The 14,499-nt window shown below is 44.5% G+C and overlaps 1 protein-coding gene across 1 annotated transcript in view; it reads left to right on the top strand.

The window, feature by feature from the left end:
* The window catches only part of LOC129817105 (nesprin-2-like), a 207,966-nt gene that overhangs the window by 47,691 nt on the left and 145,776 nt on the right, over positions 1-14,499 (top strand). Inside the window, exons 41-45 of the mRNA XM_055872054.1 lie at positions 5,820-6,135; positions 6,330-6,494; positions 6,706-7,047; positions 8,207-8,343; positions 8,600-8,729. Of these exons, the coding sequence (XP_055728029.1) occupies positions 5,820-6,135; positions 6,330-6,494; positions 6,706-7,047; positions 8,207-8,343; positions 8,600-8,729 (1,090 nt within the window). The remainder of the gene's footprint in view (positions 1-5,819; positions 6,136-6,329; positions 6,495-6,705; positions 7,048-8,206; positions 8,344-8,599; positions 8,730-14,499) is intronic.

Here is a 14,499-nt window from a genome sequence, read left to right as displayed (position 1 = left end):
CCTGTAGCTCAAGACCTATCTCAATCTGTTGTTGGGTTTCAAAAAGCTCAGTATCTTGCTTAGAATCAGAAGTCACTTCAAACCCTTTCATGAGCTCAGAAGACCTCCCAGTTTTTTGCCTGAGTGTGGATAGCAGCTTAAACTCTCCCAGAGTTAGTTTTTGTGGCTCGGTGGACACGTCAAACTTTTCTAGGACGTTAGATGTTTGAGGCTCAATAGAAATCTCAGTCCCATGCCTGAACTCAAGAGATCGCTGAATCCTTTCCTCATGCTCAGTTACTTGCCTGGGTTCAGGGGACAATTTGGTGCCTTGGTGGGGTTGAGAAGACACCTCAATCTGCTGTTGGGGCTCAGCAGAGCCCATAAACACTTGGCCGGAGGGAACAATTCCTTGCATGCACTTTTGAGATCGTGCAACCTTTTTTCTTGGTGGCAGAGGCATCTTGAACACTCCTTGAATCTCTTTGGCTGGCTCAAGCCATTCCAGGGGCTCATTGGAAACTTGCCAAGAGTCAGTTGTCAATGTATATCCTTGCTTGTGCTTAGAAGACAACTCAGTGTTTTGCTTGAGTTCAGGATGCAGCTTAAACTCTTCCTCAGTTTCTGTAGAGGATTTAGTCATTTGTTGACATTCATTGGATATTTCAAATATTTGGCAGCAGCTAGGAGGACGCTCAATCCAATCATATGGCTCAGGGGAGCTCTCAGTCCCTTGGTTGAGTCTAGTGGACACCTCCGTTTGGTGTTTGGGTTCAATGGGCATATTCCATATTTGCCCAGAGTTTGCAAAGGAATCAATTCTTTGTATGGACTCATGAGACAGTTCACTCCCTTGAATGTACCCTGAAAACCTCCTAACCAGTCGTTTTGGTGGCAGGGGAACCTTGAACACCCCATGAGACTCAGTGGTTGATTCAGTCTGTTTCATGGCTTCATTGGACTCCTCAAATACCTGCAGGGAGTCAGGGGTCAGTTCTACCTCTTGGTTGAGCTCAGGACACTTTTCATTAATTTGCTTTAGTCCAGGAAGCAGCGTAGACAGTTCAAACCCTTGCATGCATCCATATGACTGCTCAGTGTTCTGCCTGGGTTTGGTATGTCGCTTGAACACTTCTTGAAGGTCTTTGGCTGTCTCAATCTCTTGGTTGAGCTCATTGGACGCCGTAAACACTTGCCAGGAGTCTGTATTCAATTCAGCTTCTTGGCACAACTCATTCTTCAGCATGGATTCAGGAGGTAGCCTGAACACTATTTGAGGATCTGTGGATGATCCAGTTGGTTGCTGGAATTCATTGGACATGTCAAATACTGTCATGAAGTTAGAGGACCACTTGGTACATTCCTGAGGTCCAATTGAGAGTTCAGTCTCTTGTTCTGGCTCGATGCCATGCTCGCGCTCAGGAGATAAGTAAATCCCTTGCCTGTGATCGTGGGACAACTCAGTCCCTTGGTGGGATTTAGAAGAAACCTCAATGTTTTGTTTGGGCCCAAAAAATGCTTCAAACATTTGCACATCATTTGTAGGAAGATCGATACCTTCCATGGGCTCATGAGACAGTTGGATCAGTTGCATGCACCCAGAAGACCACTTAGCCCTTTGTCTTGGTGGCATAGGTACCTTAAACACTCCCTGAGTTTCCATTGATGGTTTGTTTTGTTGCTTGGAGTCGGTAGAGATCTCAAACCCTTGCCAGGAGTCAGGGTTTAATTCAACCCCTAGCCTCTGCTCAGTACACACTGCATTCCTTTTCATAGGTTCAGAAGGAAGCTTAAACTCTCCTTGTGTGTCTGTGGACAATTCAGTCAGTTGTTGGGGCTGAGATACTTCAGATACTTTAAATATTTGCCAGGAGTTTGGTGACACCTCAGTCTCTTGATTGTACTCAGAAAATGGTTCAATGTCTTGCCATGGACCAAAGGATGATTCAGTCTCTGGCCAGGGCTCAGTAGGAGCCTTTGACACTGTGCCAGGTTCTGTGGAAGGCACAGTTATTTGCTGGAGATCATTCTGCTGTGTTTCAGTAGAAGATATTCTAGGCTCAAGTGGTGGTTCAACAGCTGGTCTGTGCTCAGCAGATAAGCCAATCATAGGTTCAGATGACATATCAATTATTTGGTGGTTAAAAAAAAAAACCTCAATCTGTTGTTCGGGCTCAGTTGACACTTCCAACTCTTGACCAGAATTTGGATATGGATCATTCCAAAGCATGGATTCATGAGGCAGCTCAATGTCTTGAAGGCACTGCTCAACTGTTTGTTTTGGTGGCAGAGGCAACTGGAGCACTTCCTGAGGCTCTTTGCTTTGCTCAGTCCATTGCAGGGGCTCCTCAAACACTTGACAGGAGTCTGAATTAAACTCTACCTCTTGTTTGTGATCAGGAGACTGCTCAATCATTTGCGATGGTTCACAAGCTGACACAATCTCTTGCCAGAGGTTAGATGGCCCTTTTAGGGTCTCATGCTCTCTGGACAATTCAATTTGTGGTTCTGGCTCAGGGGAAACGTCAGATGTTTGCCCAGAGTTTGGAGACAACTCAATATTTTTCTTAAACTCTGGAACTTTCTCGATCTCTTGCGATTTTTCAGAAGATGATTTAATTTTGCCCCCACGTTCTAGAGATGTCACAATCCTTTCTCCTAAAGGAGAACAGCAGTAGTTGTTGCACTGCTCACACTCAAGGAATACTGGAAATGGAGAGAGACGGCGTTCCGAGAACTGCTCCCCCTCATCACTTTCTACGATAAATAAAGCAGGAGAGTCTGGGGGAGAGTCGGCTTGAGGGGATCCTGCTGAGGGAGATGGGCTAAACTCCTCAAGGCAGTCCATGTACACTGAAGCAGGAGATAAACTGTCCTCTTCTTCATGGCCCTCAAAGGCCTCTGCGAGGGAGGATACATTGTTGTCATACTCTGGGGATGGAGGAGAAGGACTGTCTTCCCTCCTTGGATGCTCCAAATACCATGGATCATTAGTGGGCTGGTTTTCGTGGTAGGTCAGCCCAGTAGCTCCGGCCGCAAGCCCTGGAAGTGTTCTCATCGCAGGGGCATCATTTGTTGGCTGCCCCTGTGGTGTTAGGTCAAATGATGCACTGCACCCTGGCTTGCTCGATAAAGGTCCAGTAGAATGATTGCAGCAGGGACCATGTTTTCTAGTACACTGATCACAGAATGGAGCTGAACCAAGGTTCTGTGATGTAACTTTTTGAAGCCATGTTAGATCAGGCCTGCATCCTGCAAACATAAAACAGAATGAACTATAGTTAGGATACGTTTATTTTGCCCAAGCTAGTTTTTGCTTACAAAAATGCACAATGTTGTGAATACATGCAATATTTTACAAAGAAACTAGTATGTTCATACTAGGACAGTCAACCTGATGTAAAATGATACTGGTTTATAGTGAAAGTTTTGAAAAGCTTTGATAACATGGTGGCAAATGTGGACAAAATGCTTTTGAAAGACAAAATAATATTATCAACTGATGGATTAGATTGCATGTAGCAGAAGAAAGCTACTGATATGTTACAACCTTTACTTATTTTTCACATTATATGTTTTAAAATTAGGCAAAGATTTAATGCTGGCATAGGAACAGTCTCCTCTCACTGTTTATGACATCTTTCCATGAAAACTATGAATGAGGAGAGCATAATTAAAGGCCTAGAAAAACTGCATCTACAATTACAAATTGTGTTGAATACGTGAATGTTACAAAGCAAAGCAAAACATTTAAAGGCAAAGCAAAAAACAACAAGACCTATACAAAGAGATCATCCATCAACACTTTAATAAAATAAAGACCATACTCTTCTTACTTTTAGTTTAACACAATAGTTTACGTGAATCACAGAATGGTTTGGGGTAATACTACTACTATTACTACACTGTAAAAGCTTACTACTGCTACTACTACACTATACAAGCCTACTATTGCTACTACTACACTGTAAAAGCCTACTACTGCTACTACTAGTACTACTACTAGTGCTGCTACTACTACTAGGTCAACATTCCTGCTACTATTACTACTAACTAACTACTACACCTGCTGCTGCTGCTGCTGCTACTACTACTACTACTAATTATTACTAGCCTATTACTGCTAGGCCACCACTAATACCTGGCATACTCCACCTCGAAAGGTAGTCACTTCCACTTTTCTAGATTCAAATCTAGTCAAAGTTTAATTTAATGTTAACAAAATACTACTCAATTGAAAATAGGAAAATAACCTTACCTGGGCAATCCACCTTATGCAAATGAATGACAGGAATCATTCTTGTGAAGAATTCTCAGCAGTTGAATACATCCATTTTGTTTTCGTTTTACTTGTCTTTTCTTTTAAGTCTTACCAAGCAGGCAAGCTTTTTTGATCTTTGACAAAAGTTCTAAGAACCTACCGGTGACATCACATTATTACTCTGTGACATCATCCTTACTGCAGAGTGCTGCCTTTCCAAGCAATCTGACCTGAATTAAATTACAGAATTACACAGTAAATAATTATCAAACAACACAAACCTTTTTTGCTCATCATTGAAGTTTAGAATGTTGTGGAATATTGTGTATTATGTGGCATTATGTAACACTAGATGGCAGTGTCATTTCATCTATTGGATGCTTTCTCATTTCAAAACAATACACAATAGTCACAGAATAAAGATATGTAACCTGATGCAGGACAAAACATTTGATTTCCATTAGATCTCCCAAACGTGGCGGATTCCAACAAAGTTCTGAGTAAGAATTATCACCCCTGTTTTTAAGCTTCCGATTACATGATATTTTTTTCTCCACTATAATTTCTCCACAGATATAGCACACATTCCAATGAGGTTACACACATCTAACACTTCGAAGGCTCTAAGAAAACTGTTCCTTTTTCACAGTTTTCATAACAAAGAATTGACAATGATGCAGTACGCATCTTTGCCTAAAAATAACTGAAACTCTACGTACAATTTTGTTGACAATTTTGTTTCACAATAATGTTATAGTCAAAGTTAGATACCAACTCTGGCCTTATGGTTAGAGTTTCTGCCCTGAGATTGGAAGGTTGGGGGTTTGATCCCCTGTCTAATCATACCAAAGACTCTAAAAATGGAACCTGATTGGAACCTAGATTGGGGAGATTCGTTTATTATTATTAGCTACTGCACAGCAGCTACTCTTCCTGGGGCCCACATACAAAGTACAGAACAGTTATAGACAAGAAGGTTACATTACATTTAAAAAATAAGAGGTTTATATAGGAAAGACAAAAATACTATGTACATACTATATATATATATATATTCATAATGTTATATACAGTACAGTTAAATGAGATATTTAGAAAGAAGAGAGGCGCTGTGATACAAGATGATTTTTTAATCTGTTTTTAAAGCTAAACATGCCTTTTGGAAGTAAGGTCCTGTTACAGACTAGCTTCCTGTCCAGGGGGTATAATTCTACATGCTCCTGCACCTATGGGCTCTTCTGGCTCGGACAAGGCTTAATTGTCCAAAGTTTACTTACTTAGTACAAATTGAGATAAATATACAAAGCAGTGCAACAAGGTGGAATAAAGTAAGTCATTTGTAGGTGCCATAGTTCCTAACTAGCAAGCTTAGGCAAATTTCCTATTGACATCGGTGACTTTTTTTTTTACGCACAGCGCTCTCAAGACGCGGCCCATTGTTGAAAAAGCTTCTGCACTCAAGCACAATAATCACCATAGAAATGAAGTTCATACATACATCCTACTTGATTTAGATTTGTTAGTGTCCATGAAAGGCATCTCTTTAACTCTATTTGTCTCTGTCTTTTTTCACTCTCAGTCTGCTGCATGGTGAGCCCGAGCTCTCCTCCTCTCTTCTGGTCCAGAGGCAGCAGGCCTGGTCCAGAGTGGACCAGCTCCAGCACCAGACTACCCAGCTCTCCCTGTTATTTCCCTGGCCCGGCCTGGCCCAACACAGGCAGGCTGCCCAACAGGCCCGGGCACTACTGGACCAGGCCACAGCCTTGGGGCCGGCCTTCTCTGCCTTGGGGAACCAGAGGAAGGAGCTAGCCCAGCGCACCAAGGACCCCAATTGGGAGGACCCTTCCTGGGCTACACTAGAGGATTGCCAACCCGCCTTGGTCAAAAAGCTCCATGTGAGTCGGCTATGTTTAAAATATTTTAATAAAGGAGATTTATGAAGTAAAACGGGCAATTCCTGGTTGGATTAAAAATACATGTTTTTCTGTTGATTCATGTAAGGGAGTTACAGTGCACAGTTACAGTAAATGTCTGTCATTACAAAAACTGTATACATTTTATTGCTCTTTTGAATTGTCATAATTTTTAGGGAATGTGTGTGAGTCTTGAGGGAGGCGTCCGTAACGAGGATCGCTGTGGCCAGCTGGTGCAGGAGTGCCGGCACACATTAAACTCACTGCAGGAACGGATGCTGGGTATTGAGTCCCAGCCCAGAGACTCTAGTTTCCTGGAGACTGATACAGGGGCTGTGGAGGTGAGATGTAATAGTGTGATTACACTACACTACATACACACACATACACACATATGCATGCAACGCACGAACACGAACACACACACACACAGCCTTATGTAAACTCATCCTTTCAGAAATACGTTTTCATTGCATTTTCCACTGTAAGAGCACTGCTGTTTGGTGAGATGTTTTGAAGAAACAACAACAACAAATCTGCCTGTCCCAGTAGGCTTTGCAGGAGGCCGTGGGCCACATGGAGAAAGACTTTGTGGAGCTCGAGTCTCTTAAGGACATCCTGCTTGCCAGCTGCACCACCAAGGGTCAGGCCACTCTGTCTCAAGAGGTCAAAGATCTCCAGGACCAGAAGGAGGAGTTAGAGAGGGGCCTCAGCTGGCTGGCTCAACTACAGGCAGAGGAGCAGGTAGCCCGACAAGACCAGCGAATCAGGGAGGAGGTTGACAACCTTCAGAGGGCCCTACAAGGCTCGGCTGAGCGTTTGGGGGACGACCCAGAAACGACCGAAGGATTCACTGATATTAGGCAGCTCCAGCAGCGCTGGCAAGTCCTACAGGTATATGCTCTGGGATGAAGTTTCCCATAGGTACAGATCTAGGTTCAGCTTCCCCTCCCCCAATCCTAATCTTAACCTTTAGTGGGGAACATTTGTTCACTGACCCAGGATCAGCTTCTAGGGGCAGTTTCACCCTACTTTTAGCGCTCTCATGGTAGAACCATTGATAGAAAAATAAGGAATGGGCAAAGCCATCTATGGATTGTTTGAATGGTTTCCTATGAATGGCGTATAACTATACTGAACAAAGATTTAAACGCAATTTCCAACAATTTCAAAGATTTTACTGAATTACAGTTCATATAAGGAAATCAGTCAATTTAAATACATTCATTAGGCCCTAATCTATGAATTTCACATGACTGGGCAGGGGTGCAGCCATGGGTGAGCCTTGGAGGGCATTGACCCACCCACTTGGCAGCCAGGCCCACCCACTGGGGAGCCAAGCCCAGCCAATCAGAATTAGTTTTATCCTACAAAAGGGCCTTATTACAGACAGATATAATCCTCAGCACCTGCAGGTGAAGAAGCCGGATGTGGAGGTCCTGGGCTGGCGTGGTTACAAGTGGTCTATGGTCATGAGGCCGGTTGAACGTACTGCCAAATTCTCTATAACGACGTTGGAGGCAGCTTATGGTTGAGAAATGAACATTTAATTATCAGGCAACAGCTCTGGCGGACATTCCTGTAGTCAGGCCAATTGCACACTCCTTCAAAACTTGAGACATCTGTGTTGTGTGACAAAACGGTAAATTTTAAAGTGGCCTTTTATTGTCCCCAGCACAAGGTGCACCTGTCTAATGATCATGCCGTTTAATCAGCTTCTTGATATGTCATACCTTTCAGGTGGATGGATTATCTTGGCAATGGAGAAATGCTCACTAACAGGGATGTAAACAAATTTGTGCACCAAATCTGAGAGAAATAAGCTTTCTGTGCATATGGACAATTTCAGGCATTGTTTATTTCAACTCATGTTGCGTTTATATTTTTGTTCAGTGTATTTATAACTACATCTGAGAAATATAGGCTTAAAATTGACATGGTATAAGCTGGATAACTTAATTGTCCAGCATTTTGGAATACCCCACTGTTCTCCCGTTCATCACATACTTAGTAAGTGTGTTTGATGTATTTGTCTATCTCATGACTTGTTCAGGACTGTGACCAAAGCCTGAGGGAGCTTGCGGCACGGCTTCATCACCTGGAGAAAGCAGTAGGGTCAGAGGTCACATATGGAGAATTTCAAAACGATGTGACTTTGGCTGTGGATTCAGCGGCCAAAGACTTAGACAGGTACCTATTAATATCTGTTCTGTAGCTTCTTTCCCTCTGCATATCAAAGCATTTGGATTGCATTTTTTGAAAAATATGTTTTGGTACATGTGAGTTACTGTATTCTCTCTCTTTCTAAACCATTCTCCTTTTCTCTCTCCTCTCTTTCATTCCTCACTCTTATTCACCCCGCTCCCCTCTCTCTCTCCTTCTCTTTCCCCCTCTCCCTTCCTTCTTTTTCTTTCTCTCTCTCAACCTATCCTCTCTGTCTCCGTAGCCTGTTTTTCTCTCTACATGAACGAATGCAGCTTTTTTCAGGCGGCACAGCCCTTAGAATGTCTGGGGCGATCTGTGAACTGCAGCAGTGGAACCAGGCAGCACAGTCAAATCCCCGAAAGTCTGTACAGGTACTGTAGTACCTCTCTGTCCACCCACATCCATCCACCATCCCATATTATTTGTGTAGAATCTATTACAAATACATTTGTCACAATTAAAGTACTGACCAGGAACCTGGACCTAAATCCTAAAAGAGTTTTGCAGGGACATTAAATATTTGTACATTGTTTAGGTTTTCAACTTCTGCGAAAAAGAATAGTAAATCAGAAAGTCACTGCTGTTTTTACTGGACCAGCCACATTGAGAGTAAAAAGCAATGTGTGTATGATAGCTTTTGTTGTCTCATTCATTAAAAAGATTTAGGAATGAAAGTTTAAGGTGTTATGCTGCACTCCCATCCATTTAAAATGTTCTGAAATCACTGTTTAAAAAAAAAACTTTTCCCACTAATGCATTTGGCATGTTGAACACAGCACAGAGTTTACTGAGGTTGTTCAGAAATCACTAGTTGTTTTTGAGATGTTTTTCCACTGACGTATTTGTCATGTTGAACGCAGAGGCCCGACTACCATGTAATATTAGCAAAGGGCACTTAAAGCGCACTTATACTCCATATGCCGGCCATCACGACAATACAGGTAGGGATAGGAACCCCTTAGTGAGTTTTCTCCAATAGAGTTTCCACTTTGCTCTAATATCAGGGCCATTATCTTTGGACGTGCTCTGTCTCAACGGAAAAATAGAGGATTTGTCATCTGGCATTTGGTGACAAACCCCGATGGAAAATACTACGCATATTGGTGATTCTAGATGAGGCATTTCTCAGAGGGGTTATTTTTTAAATGCCAAAGCACAGCCATCAGTCTCTGATTCAGAAGAGTTTGGTCAAATGAAGAAGACACATTTCGGTTGAATGCATTCAGTTGTGCGACTGACTAGGTATCCCCCTTTCCCTAACATTAAGGGCATTCTCATCGTAATCAACAAAGCCATTTCTGATCAGGCATAGATGTTAGCGCAACACATAAGCTTAGAGGACACTTTGGAGATATATTAGTATATAGCCCCAAAATTGTATTTTTGCAATTATTTCATTATGAGTTTGTTAGATCCATGGTGACATTGTAATGCAGCAAAATATTTTGAAACCAATGAGCACCCATTGCGGGGGAATTCATCGTTCAGTCAAAACCAGTAATGAGTCTGCTTTCGTCATGCAGGAAGCAGCACCATACCAGTGTCTACATATGTGAAAATGGCACATTTCTATGATTTGTTGTAAAAAATAAAATAAAAAATTGTAAAAGTTTGATGTCATCAAGGAGTAGAAAATATTTTAAAAACAGGGATTTTCAAACACTATGAGATTCACGGTGACTCAGGGAGCAAAAAAATGCCTCCCTGTGACTAGAAAATTGTTGCATGTTTTGAGAAAGAAAAAAAAGTTATTTGTTTTAATTCTACTCGATGATGTTATCGAGTAGGCCATATTTACGACCTTTTTTCTTATCTTTTTAACTACATCATGTAGAAATGGGCCATTTTCAAATATGTAGACACTGGTAGGTGCTCGAGATAATGAATATGAGGATGAAAAGTTGTGGAATTTGGTGATGGCAGAGGGGAAGAGGAATAGAGAGCTCCAACTCGGTGGAAAATCTGTCTCCCCAGCAGGGTTAGTTTTATTTAGTTTTTCACCAACCAAGCAAGGAATTTTTGTATGGAGGTCAATGAGATGTGTGAAATTTGTTCAACAAAAAAATGAATGGCTTATTTGCTATTTAAGATTTAATTGATATTATAGAAGTTTCGTAATGCTTAAGTTGTTACGAGTGTACTGATATAAGACTCATGAAATCCTGGCAACTTTAAGAAAAAATACTTTATATCAGTGTTGTCTCAAGATGGCTATGCATATTCATGGATGAGCCTAGTAGCATAGCATCTCTCTCTATTGAATACAGGCAGTTGACGTCAACAACCCTCATCAAATATTCAAAAAAGGATTATAATAATGAGATGTATCCACCAATCCTAAGAAAGTATAGACTGGAGCTAGACAGCCTGCCGTGTCGCTTTGTGGACAACAACTCCCATTGTTAGGGTTGACATCTTGTCAGTATATCCATAATCTTTGGTGATGGGCATGCCAATTATGTTCAGTGAGCCGGCTCGTTAGTTCCGTTCAGCTAAAAGAGCTGTTCATTTGGCACCCAAATGGCACTTAGTTCAGTAGCGCTTAAAAATGTACCTTAAATCATGAGACCAATTGCAAATCTACAATGTTAAGCTTACAAAGTTGCCTGACAGTATGTCAGATCGTGATTAGTTCAAGTACATTTTTACCTGACCAAGTTAGATGGTCTGCAAAGAAAAAAAATGAATGCTCTGCAGAAATGTGTGGACCAGAAAAAGTCTCTCCCCTCACTTTCTATTGTTCCTGCAGTGAGGAATTACAATCTTCAGATTTTTTAAAATGAACTTATCTGCAGATAATCGTTGTCTGGAGCTCAAAAAGCAGTAGTAACAGTATGCAAATCAGGGAGCCAAATGAACAACTCTTTCTCAGATGTGATTCGGTCCTCGGCATTCACCAAAAAGAGCTGTTGAAAAAGAGCTGTTCGTTCGAGAATGACCCATCACTAGTGTAATTTCCCTTAAACCTGTGCGTGTTTGAGTCGACTTCAGATCTAATTAATCACTTATTAAGATTTGTAGATCAGTCATACTGCAGTGTAGCTGATCTGAAACAGGCACGTTGAGACACCAAACTTAGTTTGACATGTTTTTGTGGAAGTTTCTGCTTCTAGTGAAGTTTTGATCAGGGAAATGTTAACAAATAGGAAATCAAATGCTAAATAATGCTAGTTACTGCCTGTAGCAAATGTAAACAACAGTGTAATTATTAGGCCGGTAGGCCCGCACAGAGCAGGCGGGCCTACCAGCTTAAATAGCCCAACTCAAAATCTAAACAAGAAACAAGAAACAGGTGAAACAAATCAGACAAAACCAACAGAAAAGGGAGGCGATGGAAATGCCTCAACAGTGACGGATCCAAGATGTCCCCCACCGGTACCCAGCACCTGTCCTCCGGACCGTACCCCTCCCAATCCACGAGGTACTGCAAGCCCCTCACCCGGCGTCTCGAGTCTAGAATAGCATGTATTGTGTACGCCGGGGACCCCTCGATGTCCAGAGGGGGCGGAGGGACCTCCGGCATCTCACCTTCTTGCAGGGGACCAGCTAACACCGGCCTGAGGAGAGACACATGAAACGAGGGGTTAATACGATAATAGGAAGGGAGTTGTAATCTATAACACACCTCGTTTATCCTCCTCAGGACTTTGAATGGCCCCACACACTGCGGCTCCAGCTTCCGGCAGGGCAAGCGGAGGGGTAGGTTTTGGGTCAAGAGCCAGACCCTGTCCCCCGGTACGAACATGGGGGCCTCACTGCGGTGGCGGTCAGCGCTCCTCTTCTGCCGTCCACCTGCTTGCTTGAGGGATTCCTGGACGGCCCTCCAGGTCTCCTTGGAGCGCTGCACCCACTCCTCCACCGCAGGAGCTTCGGTCTGACTCTGATGCCACGGCGTCAGGACCGGCTGGAGGCCAACACGCATTGAAATGGAGACATGTTCGTGGAGGAGTGGCGGAGTGAGTTCTGGGCCAACGCCGCCCATGGTACGTACCTTGACCAATCCCCTGGCCGGTCCTGGCAATACGACCGCAGAAACCTACCCACCTCCTGGTTCATTCTCTCCACCTGCCCATTACTCTCGGGGTGATAACCAGAGGTCAAGCTGACCGAGACCCCCAGATGCTCCATAAACGCCCTCCACACTCGGGACGTGAATTGGGGACCCCGATCAGAGACGATGTCCTCCGACACCCCGTAGTGCTGGAAGACGTGGGTAAATAGAGCCTCTGCAGTCTGTAGGGCCGTAGGGAGACCGGGCAACAGGAGGAGACGGCAGGACTTAGAAAACCGATCCACAACAACCAGAACCGTGGTGTCCCCTGAGACGGGGGAAGATCGGTAAAGAAGTCCACCGACAGGTGAGACCACGGCCGTTGTGGAACGGGGAGGGGCTGTAACTTCCCTCTAGGATGGTGCCTAGGAGCTTTAGTCTGGGCGCACTACCAGTACTTCCCCCTAAGAACACGCACTGTCCTCGCCACACTATGACGACCCGCCGAGGGTAGTGTGTGCGCCCACCGAATCAATTGATCACAAACACCAAGCGGCACGTACATACGACCAGTAGGACATCGGGTGAAGAACATGGCCCACCTTGCCTGACGCGGATTCAGTCTCCTAGCTGCCCGGATATACTCAATATTCCGGTGGTCAGTCCAGATGAGAAAAGGGTGCTTAGTCCCCTCAAGCCAGTGTCTCCACACCTTCAGGGCTTTTACCACAGCCAACAACTCCCGGTCCCCCACATCATAGTTATGCTCTGCCGGACCGAGCTTCTTCGAAAAGAAAGCACAGGTGGCGGAGTTTTGGTGGCGTACCCGAGCGCTGTGATAGCACGCACGGCACCCACCCCAGCCTCGGACGCGTCCACCTCCACTATGAACGCTAAAGAGGGGTCCGGGTGCGCCTAACACGGGCGCATCTGTGAACAGCGTCTTCAAACAATTGAAGGCTGTCAGCCTCTGCCGACCACCACAAACGCACCGCCCCCCCCCTTCAGCAGTGAGGTAATGGGGCCCGCTACCTGACCAAAACCCCGGATAAACCTCCGGTAGTAATTGGCAAATCCAAAAACCGCTGCACTTCCTTCACCATGGTTGGAGTCGGCCAATTACGCACGGCCTTAACGCGGTCACACTCCATCACCACCCCCGAAGTGGAAATGCGATAACCCAGGAAGGAGACGGCTCGTTTGGAGAACACACTTCTCAGCCTTGACGTATAGGTCATGCTCCAGCAGTCTCCCAAGCACCTTGCGCACCAGAGACACATGCACGTGTGGCCGAATAGGTCAGGATATCATCGATATACAATCACGAGGAGGGAGGGAGACGAGTGGAAAACCGCGTTTAGTACCACATTGGGTCATTATGAGTACCTCGTCATGCCATATGGGTTAAAGAATGCTCCAGCCATCTTTCAATCCTTTGTAGACGAGATTCTCAGGGACGCACCAGATTAGTCGCGCTCCTGAGGTCCAGTTTCGTGAAAAACTGTGCCCCGTGAAATGATTACACCGCCGTAGCGATGAGAGGTAGCGGGTAACTAAACCCCACCGTGATGGAATTTAGACCTCAATAATCCATGAACGGACGCAGACCTCCCTCTTTTTTCACAAAAAAGAAACTCGAGGAGATGGGTGAAATGGAGGGCCGAATGTACCCCTGTCCGAGAGATTCCGTGACATGTTTCCATAGCCAAGGTCTCCTCCTGTGACAATGGGTACACGTGACTCCTGGGAAGCGCAGCGTTAACCTGGATGTTTATCGCACAATCCCCCTGTCGATGAGGTGGTAATTTAGTCGCCTTCCTCTTACAGAAGGCGATAGCCAAATCGGCATACTCAGGGGGAATGCGCACAGTGGACACCTGGTCTGGACTCTCCAACGACGTGGCGCCAATGGAAACTCCCAAACACCTACCTGAACACTCCTCTGACCACCCCTGGAGAACTCCCTGTCTCCACGAAATCCTGGGATTGTGACTGGCTAGCCAGGGAACCCCCAGCACCACTGGAAATGCAGGAAAATCGATAAGGAAGAGACTAATCCGCTCCCTATGATCCCCCTGCATCACCATGTTCAGTGGTACCGTGGCCTCCCTGACCAGCCCTGACCCTAATGGCCGACTATCTAAGGAGTG

Source organism: Salvelinus fontinalis, chromosome 20 (genome assembly GCF_029448725.1).
Source record: "Salvelinus fontinalis isolate EN_2023a chromosome 20, ASM2944872v1, whole genome shotgun sequence".
NCBI lineage: Eukaryota > Metazoa > Chordata > Actinopteri > Salmoniformes > Salmonidae > Salvelinus > Salvelinus fontinalis.
Note: the sequence above shows the minus strand (reverse complement) of the source record. Positions and strands in the feature narration are given on the sequence as shown.